At 47.4% G+C, this 20,633-nt stretch overlaps 1 protein-coding gene across 6 annotated transcripts in view; it reads left to right on the top strand.

Annotated features, from left to right (window-relative positions):
• The first annotated feature begins 8 nt into the window (after positions 1-8).
• RD3 (retinal degeneration 3, GUCY2D regulator) overlaps positions 9-20,633 on the top strand; it is a 49,515-nt gene continuing 28,890 nt past the window's right edge. For 5 of the 6 annotated variants that reach the window (XR_002111757.2, XR_002111756.2, XM_019612685.2 and 2 more), the window contains exons 1-2: positions 16,425-16,525; positions 20,368-20,490. Coding sequence is in view for 3 of the 6 variants with exons in the window: in XM_019612685.2 (XP_019468230.1) it covers positions 16,512-16,525; positions 20,368-20,490 (137 nt within the window). In the remaining 3 variants the exon portion in view is untranslated. Of the gene's footprint in view, positions 690-16,424; positions 16,526-20,367; positions 20,491-20,633 lie in introns of those variants that run through there. The other variant, XM_010706727.3, reaches the window with a different exon arrangement.

Consider the following 20,633-nt stretch of genomic DNA (forward strand, 5'->3'; position numbering starts at 1 on the left):
AAAAAGAAAGAAAGAAAAAAAAAAAGAAGGAATTGTGCTTGGTGATTACAGGCACTATTAGCCAACTACTGCAGCCATGTTCACAATTTCTCTGCAAATCTCCCCGCACATCATAGGTGCGTGGCAGGGACTTCAACAAGCAAGTGGGCAAACTGTCGCAGACCAGGAGGTGTTTGGTCCATATGCTTCAGCTGGGAAGTGGGATGTCACTTGGCACTGTAATGTCCCAGTTTTCTTTTCTCAAGGATTAGGAAAAGTACAGAAACCAAATGCTGAGGCAAACTCTGTGGGCAGAGCCCTGTGTAAGGCCTGCTTACGTCAGGCCGAGAGCAGGGCGTTGCTGGCTGCAAGTCACAGCTCAGAGGGTGCCGAAGGCAGATGTATTGTTTAAAATCTCAATAATATTTTCTGAAGGCTTTTGAAATTATGGCACCAATGGAAAAAAAACTGCATGTGTGGATTTTGCTTTTGGACTGCTTACCTTTTTTGTTTGTTTGTTTGCTTTTCCTGCAACTGTTTGGTGAGAGTGGTGATGTTCTCTGTTTTCCCTCTCCAGCTCTGCAGTGTGTCTCAGCTTCCTGCTGTGAGACCTGAGAAGGCAGCCAGCATCACCTTAGCTGTTACATCAGGAGAGGACAGCACAGAGTACCAACCTCAGCTCCTGCTGTAAAAACAGTGTGGAAAATCAGGTACCAGAATTATGTTTTCACATCTCATTGTATGAAAAGCAGCCTCTATGAAGAGACTGTATCTTGGAAAACTCCATGTCTTTGTACTGAAGTTTTCTTGCTTAAAACCCCGACAGAATGATACTTCTCCCAATCACTTGAGGTAAAGTAAAATGTACATTATGCAATGTGGAGCTCCCCTTTCGAAACAGCAGTTTGGGGACAAAGTCATCGGTCTGGGCTAGGACAGAATTGCTTACACAAGATAAACAAGGGCGGACTGCTGCCATCCTTCCCTTCCCCTTTATCTCTAAACCTTAACCTTAAATTACAAATCAGAGGTTGACACAGTGTTGTGCATCTGCAACTACTGAAGGCTGCTAAATTTTAATAGATCTTACTTCAGTGATGATGAAGGTTTGAAAGTTTCTCTAGCCCACACAAATGCTTCCAAGCTTTTAAAGTTCAAATGCAAATGTTTTAACACATTACTAAGGATGTTTCCAAATTAAATAATTAGTTCTGTTTACATGGTGTTTCATTATCAACAAAAAAATGATTTACTAGTTCTGTATCTTTGTTTCTAATCGAAGTAGATAAGTAGAAATAGCTTCGTTTTCAAAATTTTGTCAAATTTTTGTGGGCACAATGTTTCTTTAAACATCAACTAAAACACCAGTAGTTTTTGGTTGCGATACTGGAGCCACCTCAATAATATTGGCAACAAGTCACTCATAAGTGCTTCAGCAGCATGCAGAGCTCTGAGAGGCTGCAGAGCAAGAGCACAGGGATCAGAACAATGGAACAGGCTGGAATACTATTTCCCTTGGATTTTCAAGGAATAGATTTCTGCAGCTTTCATAAAGAAAAGGTAACTGCTCCAAAGTGGCATTTTCGCTTGTACTTAGTGTCCAGCAAAACAAACTCATCAAGGTGCTGATGACTTCACTTCAGACAAAGCAGATAATGTCCCAGGAATGGTTTATCCAGATGGGGAAAGTATTGTAGAGATCAGTGAATAGCAAGATAGATGCACTTCTGGTTTTCAAGGAGAACACCTCATCCAGGCCAGCTCTGTTGGAGGCCATGCACTGGCAGCTGTGTCCATGGTGTTAAGTTTGGTTTTGAAGATTGGATGAGATTAATTACCAGCACCTTGAGCCTTCATTAAGAAAGTTTTGTTTGTTGTTTATCTTTTTTTCTTCTTTTTCTAAGTGTGATTAGTCTCAGAGTCACTCATATTTAAGAGGAAGAAAGCTTAAGATTCAGTGAAATTTCAGAGGCGCTTCATTTGATAGATCCAAGCTGCTAATTAAATCAGTTAGATAGGACGGTAATGGTTATCACAGAGCTCCTTTGGTTATGTTTTCCGTCTCCTGTCCATGTTTTCCATCTCTTGGTCTTACAAACATGAGAACTTGCCCTGGTGCAGCACCAGGAGCTCCAACAGCCATGAGAAGAGCTCCCTGTCCATAGCCCACCTGCCACTCTTGCCTCAGCTGTGCCCTTCATCCCCTGTAAGTCACTAGTCTCTCCGAGGCTGGGAAAAGTGAGCACCCACTTTTAGTAACTGTCTCATTTATTTCCATAGGAGCTTCAGGTCTCTCAGGAGGCTAACGTTTTGTTGTAAGGATGACACAGGAGCTAGGAATGAGGCTGGGCTCGTGGAAATCTGTAGAAGTAATATACTTTCTACAAAATAAAACTGTACCTCAAAGGAGAAAGACACCTAGAATTATGTTGTGTCCTTCTTTAACAGAATAATACAGTCTTCTTCTTTAGCAGGAGTCAGGCTGGGGTGCAGAAGGAGAGTCTGTACATGGTTGCTGTTTAGTTTTTTCCTTTCCCATTTTGCATGACTCCTCCATAGATGGCTGGAAACAGACCTCTGCTGATTTTTTATTATTATGAAACAGAGCAGTCCTGGAAAGAAACTGGGGTCTGGAAACACATCAGGGCAGTGGGCAACTCAATAAATACACTGTTGTTACCTGTCATTGTAGCCTTCACAAACTCACTACTTGAGCTGTTGTATACAAGGGAGGGGCTGCCAGACCTTCCCAGTGAGAGCTTTCTGCATTGTGAGATGCTTTTACTTCTTGTATCTTGAGGCTGTTCAGCTAAAGCAGGCTGGGAGTGACATCAAGATGGGCTCCTGCATGGGTCTGTGAGGGGTCTGGAAGCAGTTTGTCTCAAGGATTTTCCTTATTTCTACTCTGCAGTGTCCAGAAGAGTCAAGAAAAAAATAAACACCAAAATGATGTGGTTTTAGTTTTTATTTGGCCAAAATGTTATTCTCTCATGGGCTGTAGATTTAAGCAACTGTCTCAGATAAAAATCACAACTGAGCACAACTGAGGATTTCCACCATCTCTAAAGGCAGTAAACGTATATCAACCACAAGCAGCCAGTGGTATTTTGGTTCATTTTAAGCAGGCCTAAGTAAGGACCACAGCAACTGCACAAACACTGAGCCCCATACAGTGTCTTGCCACCTGTTTCTGTGATTTCTTTAGCCCGTTGACTCATATATATATATATATATTTTCTGGAAGCTAAGGATGCTTGCCATGCTGAAAATGCTCTTGGTTTGGTTTTGAGCTTGGACAAAGTTCTTCCAAAATGCTTCCATGGTGATAAAATTTCTGACTTCTTTATTTTTTACTTCAGTGTGGCAGGGAGTGAAGTGAGAGCCCCTCGTGTGCTGGGGATATATGTGGGTTTGGTAGGTTCTTTCCTGCCTCCATCTGTTTCTTGTGTCAGGCTGGATGGGGATTGTCCAGGAAATCATAGAATCACAGAACAGTCTGAGTTGGAGCCCAGCTGTGGGCAGGGCTGCCCCCCTGCTCAGCTGCCCAGGGCCCCATCCAACCTGGCCTTGAGCACTCCAGGGATGTGGCCTCAGTACTATCTCAGTGAAAAACTTCCTTCTGACATTTTATCTAAATCTCTCATCTTTTAGTTTAAAACTGTTCCCTCTTCTCCTATCACTATATTGGAGAAAACAACAACAACAAACCCCTACAATAATAAATAAACACAGCTGGATTTGTAGCAGAAAGGTTGCATCTTCCATGGTGAAACTGGGAAGCACAGCTATGATCTGGGTAATCCAGAGCTGTGAATAAGTGGCCAGTTTGCTTTGTGTGCTTTCAGCTTCTAGTCCTTTTCCCAGCATCAACACAAGAGCAGGAAAGAGAACCTGCCTACTCCTCCAGATTTTGAAACTGTCAGTGCAAACACGTCACGAGCCTGTGGTGCTTTCACTGTTTTTATTTTTGTAAGATGCTTTCATTTTCAGAAATGTTTTGTAAAAACTTGCCTCCAAATCACTTTTGGAAAGTTTGTTTCCCATGTTATCCCTGACATTCCAAGTTCAAATTCTTCTGGTGTTTTGGGCAAAACAAAGCTTTTTGACCCCAGTTGCTTTTGCTGAAGACTTTCTGAGCTGCAAACAGGCAAGGAAATGTTACTGGCCTTGCATTCATGAGACCCCTTCCAAGAATGAGAGAATGAACCCTACAAATAGAGCTCAGTGGGAGAAATGAAATCTTGCAACTAAACTGGAGGATTATGCACATAAATTGCTCTCTAAATGATAAACACTGAACCAAATAAACATCCAAAGCTCTGGGGAGGAATTATCAGTAAGGTCAGGCTGGTAAAAAGCAATTATTTTTTTCTGCAAAATGCAAATAAAACAACATCTCGCTGAAAACACAAGTTGTTCACAGCCACTGACTAGCCAGGCTAAGCAACAGCACTTTTTTTTGAAATAGGGGTGACACATTATGCATTCTTTCCTTTAAATTAGAAAAATCAAGACCTTGAGGAACGCCTACCAGCTTTCTGAAGGCTGCTGCAGAAAAGCAGGGAGATGCTGGCTCCCGTCCTTTTTTCCCCTGCATATTCTCACACTCTATCTCCTGGGCTGCACAGCATCAGCGTGAAGGTTTGTGGCACATCGAGTGGAAGCTGATCACCCAGGAATATCCATCCCACTATAAAATGCAGTTTTGCCAAATGAAACCACTGCTGCCACATGCACCTGGCTGAAGTGCCTGAGTGGCTGCTGCTGGTGGAGAAATCTATCTTTCAGCAGTCCAACAGGAGGCCATGTGCTTTGAAACAGGGTTCAGGGGTGGAAGCTGCTTTCCTCTTGGGCAGCCCTCAGCCAGGAAGGCGCCAGCTCTGAGCACCTGAGGTGTGCCCATGGGGTTTGGGCTTGGGGCCATACGTTGTGTCACTTGTGAAAAGGGGTTAAGGGGATGAGGTGATCAGGAGCTGCTGAAAACCACACACCAATGAATGTGGCCAGGCTGTCAATATCTCTTCTCAACTACTAAATATTCTTGGCTTTTAAACTATGAGGTGCTCTCCAAGAAGCAGCTCCTAGAGGCCACAAAAGTGCTTCATGTCTGGCTGCATCAGGCACCAGCCCTGCCAAAATCTGTGCTGTTGAAAGAAATAGGAGGGGTGCCTTGTTTGTTGCTCTCTGCCACCAGCTCTGTTGCTCCATCCTTCAGTAGGCAGGGCACCAGCCAAAAGCCTTGCCTGGCGTCATGGAGGTGTCCTGGGTGCTGCAGACATGGCAATATGTGAGCTGATGGATGTGGGGTACATCTGACCCTGCGAGAATAGCAGAAACACCCCACTCAAAATTATGGAACCAATGGGGGTTTGTGTTGGAACGGATCTTTCAAGGTACCATCAGGTCTGAGCCCCCAGCCATGAGCAGGGCTGCCCCCACTCCCAGCTCAGGCTGCCCAGGCCTCCATCCAACTCTGGCACCTCCAGAGATGGGGCACCACAGCTTCTCTGGGCAGCTGTGCCAAGGTCTCAACGCCCTCTGAGTAAAGAGTTTATTTCTTATATCTAATATAAAGCTACCCTTAGGGGGTAAGTGTCAAATCTCAGGCTGGACCTGATCATCCTGACACCCATTCTCATGACAAAAAATTTGAAATGCCAGAAGACATCATGCTGCTCAAGGAACAGGTGTTTAGTAAGGATTTGGGGGGAGCAGATTTTCAGTCCTGCATCACAGCTAGAAGCATGGTTTTAATGGATGGCAACGCAGTGCCTAGCAAGAGACTGAGGGATCCAGCATCCCCATGTTCATCACTGTGAGCCTAGCTCTGCACTGACAGTATCATCCTCAGGTTTTATGTGTCTCTGCCTAATGCCTTTATTTGCACTAGTTTTTAGGAGTGTCAGAGTGACCAAACTCGATGGATTGCCTGTCTGAAATATTGAGATGCAGTCACAGCTGTTTGTCTGGGTGTATTGATTCATACTTCTGCCCTAATTTTTTAATTACCAAGTTCACCTGCAAGTTGTCTCTGGGGAACTCTCTGGTATTTCCTCTTCCTGAAGTGAAAAATCCTTTGTCTGCCTCTTTCCTGCTTTCATACCAAAGGTAAAATAGGATTACATGTTTCAATAAGTAGGATGCAGAACACCATTCAGGTTAAATCTGGAATGCTCTCTGTTGGTGGGTGAGAAAACACTGGTATCTGCTTTTCTTACAAGCAGGCAATGTTCTGCTACTGTGCAAAATGTGCACTGCCGAGCAGAGATGAAGGCACAGATGGAAAGCAGCAAGGAAGTGCAGGAGAGACGTTGCCAGGACAGGGCTGTGCCACAGCTTGTCACTTCCCAAAGGCCTCACCCAGCCTATGCTTGGGCACACATGGATTGGGGTTTCCCAAAAGCTGCCCTACACCAGGCTGGCGCTGGGTGTCTGCTGCTAGATGCTGATAGTGCTGCAGAGCACAATGGAGCCCCAGCCCTATGCTTACCTCTCCCACCCCTGCAGGGCTCCAGGTGCAGCCTGCGATGGAGACAAGGGCATGTGGAAAGCAGTGGCTCCAGATGAGCTGTGAAGGAGTGAGGAGATTGCCTCAGAGGACAAACAGATATAATTATCTGCAGCAGACTCAGAGTCTGTGTTGCAACAATTTCCTCCTTAAGACCTCCTTAAGATCATACATGACAGCATGATTTATCATGAGTGAGCCATACTGCCCTGAACCTTCATTATCTTGCTTTCAGTGCACCTGTGGCATCACCTGCCCTAGAAAAACAGGTGGTGAGAGCCCAAATCTGGGCTTGAGGCAGCTTAGAGGTATGACTTGGAGAAAGGCAAAGAGGCTGCAGCCAAAGGTTTTCCCTTTCCTTCAAAGTCTAGTTGGTGAGTTTTCTGTAGAAGGTGAAAATGCATGTCATCAGAAGTAATACTTAAATATGCTTTTTAATTTATTTTAATTTAATTTATTATTATTATTATTTTAAGGAAATACTTCCTAAAAGTATTTAGCTGTATTTCCCTCTTGTCTTTCATGCCCATCATTGCTTCTTATCCTTGTGCTTCCTTGTCCTTCCTGCCTTGCGTGCTGCTGCTCTGCATGGATAGAAAGAAAGAGGCATTATCCTTTCATTCCCTCGCTTGGGGCAGAGCTCACAGTTCAGCTTTCCCTCTGCTCCTGGATGTACATACTGTCAGAAAGCATACAATGGGGTGAGTACCCATGCTCTAAGAGCAGTAATGTGGGACAGCCCCAGACTCACCAACTCTGAGTGTTTTCACTAGAAAGTTGAGGATGGAGCAGTGAATACACAACTTGGGGGTGTCTGAGGCCAGGAGAAGCCATGCCCTTATCTTGCAGGAAAGACAAGGATGTACTGAGGTACATGCACTGGGGAGAGCAGCAGCAGTCATGGCAGGATGCATCCTACTTCTTCAGTGGGAGCTGCTCTTGGAGGCAGAAAGCGTAACGACTTAATCAGACATCGCTACGCACACATCCCTCTACAACAGTGACACGTTTCCTGGCATGCCTGCAGCCCACAGCCATCTCCTCCCAGTGCTTAGCATCACCCCGTGCCAGCTGCCCATCCTGCCAAACCACCCTTTGGCAGATCTGGGGACTCACCATCAGTGAAGAGCAGCATGCAGGGCGCCAGGACTGTTGGATGGCAAAGGCAGAGCGAGGTGCCAAGCCAACACTGGGAGGACACATGGGGACGAGAAGTGCCCACTGTTGCTTAGGGAACAGCTGTGACATGGGGATGAAAGGATCAGAGGTGTGAGAGGAAGGGACCGGAGATACCTGTTTTGTGCTGCTTCGTCATTGACTGTTCAGGCAGCCTGTCAAGTCTTCCTTTGTGCTTCAGTTTTTAAACAGCCCACACCATCTCCACGTAAACTCGCTTGCACAGGCGAGGTCTCCATGTGCCCTCTGAGATTTGGCACAGCTGTGCAAAACTCCATGTTTGTTTGTGCTATGTGTATCCAGAGTAAACAGGTGTGTCAGAAAGAAGGGCAAGATGCCCTCATCCTGCGGAAGGGAGCTGTTGTTCAAGGAGGCCCAGAAAATCTCCTGGTTTGTAGTGGGTTACTTTGGTGTCCTTCGTTCTCTTCTGCTTATTCTCAGAAGGGATGTTCCTGGCCATGGTAGTGATGGGTCAGGTTTAGCCGCACACCTCTGGCCTCATATTTCATAGAGTCACAGAATATCCTGAGTTGGAAGAGACCCATAAGGATTATGGAGTGCAACTCCTGGCTCCACACAGCACCACACAATGTTCAAACACAGTGTCTGAGAGCACTGTCCAAGTGTTCCTTGAACTCCAACAGCTCAGGGCCGAGCCCATTGCCCTGGGCAGCCAACGCCGTGCCCACCGCCCTCTGGTGCAGACCCTTTCCCTAACCCCCCGCTGCCCCTCCCCTGACACAGCTCTATGCTGTTCCCTTGGATCCTGTCACCATCACAGAGAGCAGAGCTCAGTGCTGCTCCTCTGCTCCCTCTGAGGAGCTGCAGCCACCATGAAAGGCACTTGGTGGCAAGGTGGTGACATCCCTCACTTGGGTCAGAAATGCATTCAGCCTCAGGAATCACACTGGAGATGACAAGACGGGGCTCCTCAGCCAGCTGCAGCCTGGCTTTCTCCCACAAAGTGCAGGAGTCGCTTTTCTCTACCAAATAAGTTCTCATGATGCTCAGAGAGAGGCAGTGTTGACATCCGCAGCCTGCCCAACCACCATGACAGCCTGACACTCTGCCTGGTCTCTGGTAGGAGCTTAGAGCACAGCTTCAGGACAGATGTTTTTGTCTGCTCTGTCAGCTGTTGGTTTGCAGGACTAGCTTCTACTGGTGACATCAACCTGCTAGGTGCTCCCACATGACTCATGACCACAAGCACAACATGGGGAACATGGCCAGCAGAGTGCAATTATTTACTGTAGTTGTCCAGGCCTGGTGGCTGTTGCTGGAGGCCACCTCCTCTGTAATTACAGCTCGGCAGTAGCAAGGCCAACAGTCTGCACGGTGCAGCCACTGGAGGTAGCTCTGGAGGGTGGGTACGTGCACAGTAGGAGGACGGGAAACACGAGCAGATGGATAAGGAAAAGATAGTCTGTGCTGTGGGATTGCATGCCAGAACTTAGTGTTGTTCTGAAAGGAGGACAGTGAGATACCATCGGCTACTCCTGTTATTACACTCGGGGACTCATCAAGGGCTGAAGACAAAGAGCCAGTTAATTATTTACAACATATGCATAAAGGGGAAGGCAGGGACATGAAAAGGGCTATTTCATCATTCTTTCAGTCTAGCAAAGCTAGACTCCTTTTAAGTCTCATTTTGATGCTTCCCAACAAGTTCTTTCCCTCTGACATTAGTCAGCCCTGTGGCAACCTCAGATTTCTGCTCTCTTCATTTAGTGGGCACCTCCAAGCCAGGGTTTATTCTGCCCACCTGCTCCAGCTTGTCTTGTCCCTTGGGAGGGCTCAGTATGTATAATAGGCAAACGTTTTTCATGTGGTGCAGTTTTTCCCTTTGGAAGAAGTTGATCCACTAGTGTGGAAACATTTTGAAAGATAGTCTCAACTTCACTTAATTTTCCAGGTAAAGTAATAATCAAAGTGCCTGGTTTTGCTATGTCCAAGCCTTTTTCTCAGGCCTGATGTTGCAGGGTACTGCACTAAGCCTGCATCTGACTCCATGCGATGTACCTCTGCCTTTGGCAATGGTGAGAGCAGATTGGAGCTGGATTGACTTCTAGTCAACATCCCGCATCTCAGAGGTCTTCAGCCATAGCCTTATCCTGGGGAGCCATTAGTTGGTCCTCATTCACACTTTCCATCATGTGAGGGTGTCCACAATCCAGTGAAAAGCACACCTGTTCACTTTCCTCTACTCTTGCTTTGCATCTGAGAGTTTTCCAGCACAACAAAAGCACCTCCTTCCTCTGAAGGAGCAGAGTGTCTGGTTGCAGAGTCCATCAGCACATTTTTGTGCCCTTGACTCTACATCAGGATCACTTTCATTGCAGCACAACAGGAAGTTTGTAATGGGCATATTGTTGTTTGGATTCAGAGAGAGGGCTTTGTGGTGTTTTTGAGGGAAGTGTTTTTGGTAGAGATTATCTTCAGGAATCATTAAGGCAGGCACATGGAGAGAAAACTGAATGTGTCCCCTCAAAGCTGCCAGAAGCACTGGGGCCAAATCCAGCACCTGTGAATGTACTAGGACAGCCCCAGTCCTTGTTCCTACACAGTCAACTCTGCCTTAGCACTGGAGCAGGACACCAGCATGTCACCATTGGCTTTCTCCTTGTGCAGGCTGTTGCTGTCTTTTTTTTTAAGTAATTCAGTCTATGGCCTCATGGACAGATAAAGTGTGCAGCATGCTGTGAGATGCAGAGAAGTTTGGATGACAAACCACGCTATTAGGGCAGCTACAATCATTGACCACTGCTGGCTGGCAGCAAGGAGCCACCTCATTTGCACCTGCCTGAAAATGCCAGGGAAACAGCTAGAGGGAAAAAGGAGAATTTTCAGTATCACGGAGATAGCATGTGAGGTCTTCCCTCCCAGGTCAGCCTATTGAGAGCCAAACCTTGATGCTGGAGGACAGTTTTTGCTCTTGTTCCTACTGTGCATGTCATGTATGTCAGTCAGGAGACTGGGCAAAGCAGTAGCAGGTACAAAATCTTCCTCATTCTAGGTGGCATTCCTGGTAATATATCACCACATTTCCCTGAAGCCAGAGGAGATGGCTGAAGCCTCCTGCACACCTGACTTAATTCAATAAAACTGAAACAGGAGCCTTATGTTTAAAGGATATAAAAGCCAAAAAGATGTCACTTGCTATTTCAGGAAGTCATGGGTTGAATAGCTGAACTTCTATGAACTTTTTTTTCAGCGAAGGAGTTTGGCAGGAAAATGTACTATTTAAAATTTGGTGACTTACCAGCAGTTTGCTTCAAAAGGATCTATCCTGCCCTTAAATGCGATGCTTGGATCCAGGACTTCTATTTTGTTTAGGTGAACAAGTGTTGTGAAATGCCTTTGTGAATCAAATCTAATCAAGGCTGTGTTCTGCAGCTGGAGCCTGGAAGCCTGCCTGGGAGCACAGCAGGGGAGGATGGCATGAGAGGCAGGGAGCAATGGCAGCCTGCTGGGGCAGAGGTGGAGCATTGAACTGGCCCTAGCAGATGAGGAGATCTGTGCTCTTTTCTTCTCCAGAGCACCTGAACTCCAGGACACACTGGGTGTGTGAGCTGACTCTAGTGAGCCCGAGGCAGTTTCAATTGATGCAACTGCTCTTTGCTCAGCAGCTGAGAGGCCCAGCTTCCTCTGATCTCAGCTGTGTGCAGAAAGCAGCCTCTCCTGTAGCTGTCTCTGGCTTCAGGTGGGCACTTGCATGATGCCATCTGTGGGCACATTCGGTGCTTTTCCCAAGCAAGGATTTAGAATGAGCATATATGGTCCCTGCAGAAGAAGAAATGCTTAGTATTCACATGTCAAAGTGAGCAGGAGGAGGGAACATACCTTTTTTTGCTCTGGATATGTGATGATGACCCACCTCTATCATGGGGTGACCATACTAAGGATGTGCTGATGTGCCTGGTCTGTACTGATCTGCGCAGCTGGCATGACCAGCTCAGAAAGGCAGAGAGGAGGCTTCTCGTCCTCCCATCTCCTGGTGGGAAGCTGTGGCACTGGAAGCACCGCACCGTAGCACCAGAACTTAGCACACTTTTATTAACTGTAAAGAGAGGAGAGAGGCATCTGATGACAGAGCATGGCAAGTCTCGGTGCCGACGGCCCTACTTCTGCCTGCTGGCAGCCCGGCCGCGCTTTGCTGGGCTCGAATGCCGGGCAGGACGCGGTGCGGTGCGGTGCGGATGCTCGCCGCGCGGTGTCACTGCCGGTCAAGGCAGCGCAAGGTCGGCCCCGCGGGCTCTGGCACCGCCAGAAGGGAGCCCCAGAGAAGGCGAAGCTGTTCCGTGCTCCTGCGTGTGCCAGGTTCTTTTCTACGGGCGCGGAAAGGCTGGTTTTCGCAGCATTTTGTCCTGTGTTTCGCTCTCCGTCAGCAAGAGCCTGTAACTACACTGGGAGGAGCTGCTGACTCCCCCGAGGGCAGACAGGCTTTGCAGAGAGATCTTGACAAATCAGAGGGCTGGGCAATCGCCAACTACATAAAGGTCAACAAAGAGCAGTGCTGGCTTCTGCATCTGGGAGGGGCCCAGAGCAGCCCACAGGCAGAGATCTGAAGGTTCTGGTTGACAGCAAGTTGAACATGAAACAGCAATGTGCCCTGGCAGCCCGACCGGCCAACTGTGCCCTGGGATGCCCCAGGCCCAGCACTGCCACTGTGCTAAGGTAGGGATTGTCCCACTCTGCTATGAGCTGTGCAGCCTCACATCCAGCACTGGGTGCAGGTTTGGGTGATAAGGACATAAAGCTATTAAAGAGCATCCAAAGGAGGGCTATGAAGATGGTGAAGAGCCTGGAGGACAGGTATGTGAGGAGTGGCAGAGGTCCCTGGGTTTGTTCAGCCCAGACCAGAGGAGGCTGAGGGGAAGCCTCACAATGGCTACAACCTCATGGTGGGAAAGTTCAACCTCTACTGCCAGACCACCAACATCCTCCTCCGACACTGTGGGCCAATACGTAACATAGGAGGCATTACTTTTGGAGCAGCCCTTGTAACATGAGCTGTCAGGCAAGAGTTTCATACAGCAGAGCATGAACAAAAGGCTTATGTACAACTCACTCACCCAGAGCAGCATTGAAAGGAAAAGTCCAGAACTTCCTGAGCATGCCCCTGAGTCTGCTACCGCCCTGCCTTGTGTTGTCACCACAACCATGATTGACACCACAGGAGAACATATCCTTCTGCTGTCACCTTTGGCTGGGCTATAGCATCTCCGGCACCATTGTGAGGCAGCAGAAAGCCTCTAGCAACCAGCAGTTCAGAAGGTGAAAGCTGGGTGTCCTGGACAAAAAATGTCTTTCCTTCCTCAAGCTTTGCTCCATCCACTGGTGCTCTTCTTCACAGGGGTGCTGCGCAGTCACAGGACCAGCCCTCAGGTGGGCCTCTGTCAAGTGATGTGATCCACAGCACTGCGGGTTAAGACAGAGAGCTGTTGGAGAGGGTCCAGAGGAGAGCCGCAAAGATGATCAGGGGACTGGAGCACCTCCCCCATAAGGACAGGCTGAGGGAGCTGGGCTTGTTCAGCCTGGAGAAAAGAAGACTGAAGGGTGACCTCATTGCAGCCTTTCGGTACCTAAAGGGAGCCTACAAACAGGAGGGGAACCAACTCTTTGAAAAGGTAGATAACAGCAGGACAAGGGGAAATGGTTTTAAGTTGAGGGAGGGGAGATTTAGATTGGATGTCAGGGGGAAGTTCTTCACAGAGAGAGTGGTGAGGTGCTGGAACAGGCTGCCCAGAGAGGCTGTGGATGCCCCGTCCCTGGAGGTGTTCAAGGCCAGATTGGATGGGGCCCTGAGCAACCTGGTCTAGTATTGAATGTGGAGGTTGGTGGCCCTGCATGTGGCAGGGGGGTTGAAGATTCATGATCCTTGAGGTCCCTTCCAACCCTGGCCACTCTGTGATTCTGTGGGTTGCTCTCGCTGTTTCTGTGAAAGATCTCGTAACATGTTGTTACCGCCTGTGCCACTGCTGGAATTACAGAATTCTGTCACAGCCTTGCCTTTTGGTTTAAAAATACATTTCATCACTCATCTTTCTAGAAAGAAGCCTCCCAACATAACTGGAACGCACCCAAAAAGCTGAAAATCCAAAAAGAAAATATCCCACATTTAATTTTATTTTAAATCTGACAACTCTGAAAGCTCATTTTATGTGCAGGGGAGGGGAATGGATGGATTTGGGAGGCACAGAATTGGGTGCTGGTGCAGAGTCCCACTGAAAAGTGGTTTGGGGGAGTTGAGCGTGCCTGCCCCCAGAGCACAGCTGACCTGTGTTGGGGCCAGCAACTGGCCCTGAGTTTGAATGGCTTCTGACACAGATGACAACCTCACCAGCAGGGTTTCTGTAGCAGGAAGTTGGTGGTGCAGCACCTGGGCAAAACACAAGCCACTCAGTCATTTTAACTGCATTCATGTGTATGTTCCTGCTTGCCTGAAGAGAGAGAAACAAATTCCTACACTGCCACAGGTAAATTAAATGATGCTGTGTACAACAAATATTGTATAACAAGCTTATTAAAGCTAGAGAAAACTTGGGCTGCAATGAACAGAGATGTGGGTAGAGATGTGGATTGATGTGTATGCCTCGGCTGATATTTTTGTGTACAAAGATATTTTAAACCAGCTTTGTAGTTGGCAGATTTGCCTTGTGTTGTACAAAGAAGTCAGTCTGGATGCAAGGAAACACTTTTCCCTGTAAAGATAGGTGAGCAAGTCACCCAAACGTGCTGTGCAGCCTCCATTCTCAGGAGCACCCAGGACCCAGCTGCACAGTGCCCAGAGCAGCCTGGCCCCACCGGGCTGACAGCACGGACCCTTCCCACCCAGTCTGTCCCCTGGTTTCATCTCTACTCTTGAGAGGACTAGGCTTTGCCCTGCAGCCACAGCTCAACCCCACATGCCCCACAGACACCCAGTCACTCATTCCCTTCCACTCTGAGCATCTGGGACGCTGTGGGGGTGATGTTATCCCATTCCCTTACTTAGGAGACATCATTAGCAGTAAGTAATTTATGTAATGCTGCTGCCAGCACCAGACGAGGCGCAGTGAGGTTAAGCAGCCCAGGGGGGTGAGGACATGCTGTGCCAGGAGGAGATTGCTGCATGAGGCAGCAGGCAGGATGGCCGGGGATCAGCGTGGGGGGACTCCCTGCTCACTGCCAGCTGCCTGTCTGGGCACACAGGGCAATGGAAGTGGGGCTTCCATCCAGAAGTGCTATGGAGCACAGCTGTGAGCTTCCACCAGACCCCAGAGCAGCTGAGGCAAACACCAGTCTGTGTTAAGGAGAGAGAGCATACCCGTGGAAGAGAAAACTGATGAGAAAGCAGAACTGAAGAGAAAGCAGAACTGATTAACCACATAAACATGGTTGGTTTTTGGAACTTTGCATTGCTGTGAAGGGAGGTGCCAGCTCCCTAGCAGGGGAATTACAGAAGTCAAGCTCATGCCATGAGTGCATGTGTTTCTGCTGAGAGATCCTGAAGGTGTATAACACAGGGATAAATGGAAAGGACCATGACTGCAATGCACAGCTATCTGGAGCTTTCCCAGCAGAGAAGGGGTTTCAGGGATTTTGGAGGCTTGTCTTCCACACCTCTGTGGTGGCTGGAGGGGAGAGGAGGGGCTTTCCAGCCTGCATCTGCACAGTGGTGTGCTGGGGGTTCCTGTTCAAGTGGGAATCACAGAGAGGTATGGGCTGTGAATGTAACCTTGTATACAGGGCTATAACAATAACAGCTCTATGACTTGCACAGGTGCCACCTTCTTGCACTCTCCTGCCCATGCAGGGGATCCATCTGGCCAGGGAGAGCTGTCCTTTCCTCACCTTGGTTTCTGCACTATAGTGTACACCGGTGTGCTCAGCCTGGCTTGAGGGAGGCTGAACTTGCACGGAATTTAAAAGCCAAAAGCTTGGTACCACAGGAACCTCACTAAGTGTGCTTTTGTTGTGCTATATGTTGTTTTTAAGCAGAGCTATTCTTAGAACCACACTCACTGACAATTAGAAGGTTATGGAATCTATTGAAAGAGATGAATTTTGCTTCTTAACTGTAGTGACAGATTAAAAAAAAAAAAATTACCCTCTTTGTTCTACCTTCTTACCTGAAGAAAAAGCCTAGTTAAATCAGTTAACTATCAGCCTACACTTCAGAATAATGTTGCTAAAAATGAAGCGTAAAATTAGCCTGTCATTTTGCTGTCACTCACATGGGATGCGAGCTCCCCTTCTGCAAAGCTTTTACTTTCCAGTAACGTAACTTTGTGGTGGATGGGTGCAAGGACCTGCAGCAGTGGCCACCGCTGGCAGTGCAGCCATGTGTGCAGCCAGTGGGTAGAGATCACCTCAGTTTAGGGCTGTTCTCTTTTTGTCACCTCTGATTGCTCACTGCTGGGCCCCTCCAGGCTGCTCTCTGGCAGAGACGTCAGTGTGCCAGCAGCCCACCCCTGCTTTCAGGCACCAGCCCACACCGATCCCAAACTCCCTCTCTGCTTTGAAAGCTCCTTAGCTCCTTTCTTTCCAGAGACAGCAGCGGCTGCAGGTAAAAGACACTGATGCCCAAAATACCCCCACTCCTTGAAAATATTCATATGTTTTCTAGTTCATAGCTCTTTCTCACTGAGCCTTAAAACTCCTGCTGGAGTCAGAGGAAGGAAACAAGGCAATGGGGCTGGGCTGGGAGCTGCCAGCCTGGGACACCCCACCCAGCCCCACAGCAGCCTGTGGGTGGGCAGTGACACCCCCCGCACATCAAACAGCCTGTGTTTGCAGTCACACTCCAGTGACAAGCAGTTTCTTGGCTCAGGGAAAACAGCATTACCAATGCCACAAAGAGCTCTGCATGGCTTTGCTACGGTGAGTGGTGCTGACGTTTTCCTAAAGTAGGTGAAACAGTTTTGACACACCGTCAGAAATAAATAGAGGGATGTTTTGGTTTTTTTGTTTTGTTTTGTTTTGTTTTTGGCAGCTTGACCTTGTAGGAGGTGGAATTCATAGTCCTGTGGCTTGCAAGTTGCTGTGCCCCACTGTGTCCTAGTGCGCCAGTGCTGGGGTACTGTGAGCACACAGTGACCTGGGCAAGGCAGGGGTGGATCCCTAATCTAAAACCTGCTGTTAAAAAAGGAGGAGCAATATTATTGAATTTGAAAGGCATTGGTCCATCTTCTTGTTGAGTTCTTTATACAATGTAGTCAGTAGCTTCTTTCTTCTAAGTTTCCTATTTGCACACTTATTAAATCCAGCTGTCTGTGGCCCTTATATTCTGTCCTCTTCAAGACAGCTGCTAAATATATGTTTAAAGCCCCAGGTGTGTGCCTGCAGCTTTCTGCACAGCAGGGCAGGTAGGAGCGAGATCTGGTAATAGAGAACAATGAGGGTTCACAGCTTCCTGCTATTTCTGTTGCTCTCAGATGCTCCTAAAGCCAGGTGCTTCACAGCCATACAGTGATATCTGCAGTGATTACACTCTGTCTTTGCTGTTTCTGTTTCTTTTTTCTTTTTTTGCTGATATGAAATACTAACTCCCTGCCTCTGTGCCTTACTGCCATTCAGTTCCTGCAGCACAACTCCTGACTCCCATAGTGCCTCAAGCACAGTTTATCCAGTGACATGAGGTCTTATTCCCCAGCCTGAAGCCAAAGTGGAGTTTTGATGTGTGTGATGAGCACAGGCTGACCATCCCTCCCTTTGCGTGTTGCTGGCTGACCTCTACCAAAATATTAACCTAGCAGTCACGCCACGTTCAGCTGTGGAAGGAGTGATGGTGCCCTCAGCCCAGCAGAAGGCCACAGCATTATATCCGTAATTCATTATGTGCCAGCTTAGGGAAGTGTCTGGATCCTTGGCTGCCATAAATTGTTAGGACTGTGCTAACCTTGGCAGACCTACCTGCCCTTGCAGTGCATAATCGCCCTTTAGGAGCCTGTGCCATTAGACAGATGGTCTTAATCCCTCTCTTCCTGGGTGGTTGTGCACATCGTGACTGAGACTTACCAGACCTCAAGGACTAAGTGTCACTGGAAATCGAATGACCACTGCCTGTGCAGCTGTCCCTCTGGCCAAGTTGGAGCAGGTGGCAGGCGGGAGGCTCTCCATATGCTACCTGCTCTGCCACTGGGAAGAAGGCAGGTCTTCAGGACACACCTCTGTAAAGAATGAATAAGCTACCCATGGATCTAAATAATAGCTTCAGTAGTCAGGAAACACCACGAGGAGTAAATACACAGGTAAATCTGCCCCAGACATCTGGATCAAGATGCTGAGAACTCCTGTAAGGCATGAACAGTGTTTCTGCTGAAAGCAGCATTTCTCACTGGTGTTATGCTGTCATTACAGGTGATATCATAACACATTTGTATTTTTGTTTGTCAGACTCTGGTATGCGCAAGAGGAAAAAAACAAACAAGCAGAAGTTCTGTTGTACAAGCTCAGCAAACACTTCAGCTTACACAACTCAGTGTTTCTTCCTTTTTTGTTCCCTCATTCTACTGCCTCAGCTGTTTTTGAAAACTGGCCCTGCTACTTTCTAAAGTGCCATGCTGTCCATGGGTATTGCCCAGCTGGCAGGAAGGAAGCTGCTTATTGTGCCAGTGTTCCCTCCACCATCACCTGTTTCCATGTCTCTTTCCATGTCTGTGATGCCCACGTCACTTCCTCTACATTCACCTGCCTGCTTTCTTATGATGGCACACAAACCACATCCACTCAGTGCCTAGGAGTGGATGTGCCCCAGAGTCAATGTGATATTTTTGGCCACCCTTTGGGGCACTTTTCAAATCCATAGCAAAACCTTTCAGTAGAGTTAATGAATTATTCTGCAGTTTCTGGAATGCTCAGACGTTGCAGAGCTAATCCTCCCCTAGCTACATCAATGAAAACACAACAGCATTTCTCCTTTTCAGCTTCTTTGCATTTGATGTACTGGTACAGGACCAGGTTCAGTCTGGCAGAGCTGAATTTCATGAATCACGGCAAGCCACTCTTTGCAGAGATGATAATAGATCTAATCTTCTATCATTATCCCCCAAAGCATCAGGAATGTGCTGCTGCATAAATATTTGCAGTAAAATGAGGCAAGTTGAAATTTCCAGTTAGGCCTCTGTCTCCCGTGCCTGAGCTGGGTTAAAATCTGAACTTCCACTCTTAAAGCCTGGGTGTACAACAGACACAGATGATTTGCTCCAAGGAGGGCTGGCATGAAAGTAAAGATATGGGGAAGACATCCCAAACCAGAGTTTGCTATGATATACTCAAAGGTTTGATCCTATGGTGGTGTGAAGAGAGTGGACTCAATACACCCGTGGAGATGATTCACTTTAAGCTGAATATTGTATCTTTCAGGATAAAAGTTGCAGTCATAGGAAACGTACCTCACTGGAAGGTAAAACAAATGAGTGAGATACTAAGGCACCAGATCTGCTAGAGTGACTCAGTCTCTCACATGTACACATGCTGTATTTCATTCAGTAATAATTACAGATGCACTGTTTATTTTAGCCCAGCTGTTCCTAGATCACTAGATCAGCAACAAAACATGAAGAAGACCATTTCTCCACCTGTTTATGTGAAGGGTAATGTGGCCCTTCGTGAAGTGGGGCAGCTTCACAGCTATAGAGAGCCCATTGAATTCTTGAGGTGGAGAGTCCATGTCAGCACCACAATCCAGCCCCAAAATTTCTTCACACCATGGTTTCTATAAGGATGTTTGGGCTGAACTCTGAGCAGGAACTGTGGCCATCTGTCCTAACTCAGTTCAGAGCCCAACATTCCTGTGGTCTGACCCAGAAGAATGGAAGGTCTTTCATGAGTCTCAATCTGTGAAAGGCCATGATGGAAGAAGGCAGAGCAACCCCTTGATTGCACTGTTCTATAAAGACATCGAAGACATTGGGGTTGGTATTTCTATACAAGGCACAAAGACTGCTGCTTTGTGACAGTTCATAAGCATTGCAAAGTTTCATTTCTCCAGTTCAGGGACCTGGTGGGAGGTTGGGTACAAGGATAAGTGCTTACATCCCCAGCCAAAGGAGGAAGTCCAATCTCACAAGCTGTACAGTGAGCATGTTGAGGGGCAGTGAGGAAGATGGACCACTTTTCAAGGATGTAGATTGCCAGCTGCTGGGCTCCAAAATCTGAGGAATCAGTCTGCTCCTGCCAAAGTACAGCCCATTTCTTAGAGTTCATGTCAGCTCTTTGGACACTACCATCAAGATGATTTGTGATCTAACAGCAGCATGATGAAAAGCTAAGATGGCAGTTGGATCTTCTGCAATTTGTGTTAGCAATAAGCAGCCGAAAGAGGAACAGCTCATTTCTTTTACATTTTGCTTTTTGTCAGTAATTTTCTGGATATTCCTCTAGCTGTGCAACCTGCTGCTAAAGCAGTGGTCCTCTGAGGCAGCAGCATCTAGCCATTCCTCTTCAAGACTGTAGCTTGGTCATTGAGGTTTCTGTTTCATCTTTTGCTAGCACTTGAGGTCTGCATTAAAAAAAAAAGAAGCCAGCATTGACTATTATAGTATATATTATTTAGGAGAATTGGGAAAAAGAAGAGTCTTAGAGAAACAAGAGTATTCTTGCAGAGTCTGCTCTGAAATGAAAGTCTCTTCTTGGTAGGCAAGCAGTGAGCAGACAACCATGCCACAGTAATATCATAAAGGAAAGGAGGAATATCATTTTAAAACCTTTCCTTCCCTCAGGGCTTTGCTCAGTAGGATCGGGCCCAGGATGATGAGTTCCTGCTTTTATCATGGATCCCAGCCTGGAGCATGGCTCAGTCCCCACACTCTGCTGATGGCCTATTGCTGCAGACTACAAACAAGGTGTGTCCTTCGTGGAAACAGCAGATGCAAAGCTTGGCCCCCTTAGATACTGCACTGGGATGTACCTACTGCTGCATTTCAAACCTCTTTTTTCTCTGTAAGACTGGAGAGGCTGAGTACAGTGGGATAGAGACTGTCTTTTT

The sequence above is a fragment of the Meleagris gallopavo genome, chromosome 2 (assembly GCF_000146605.3).
Source record: "Meleagris gallopavo isolate NT-WF06-2002-E0010 breed Aviagen turkey brand Nicholas breeding stock chromosome 2, Turkey_5.1, whole genome shotgun sequence".
Classification (NCBI taxonomy): Eukaryota; Metazoa; Chordata; class Aves; order Galliformes; family Phasianidae; genus Meleagris; species Meleagris gallopavo.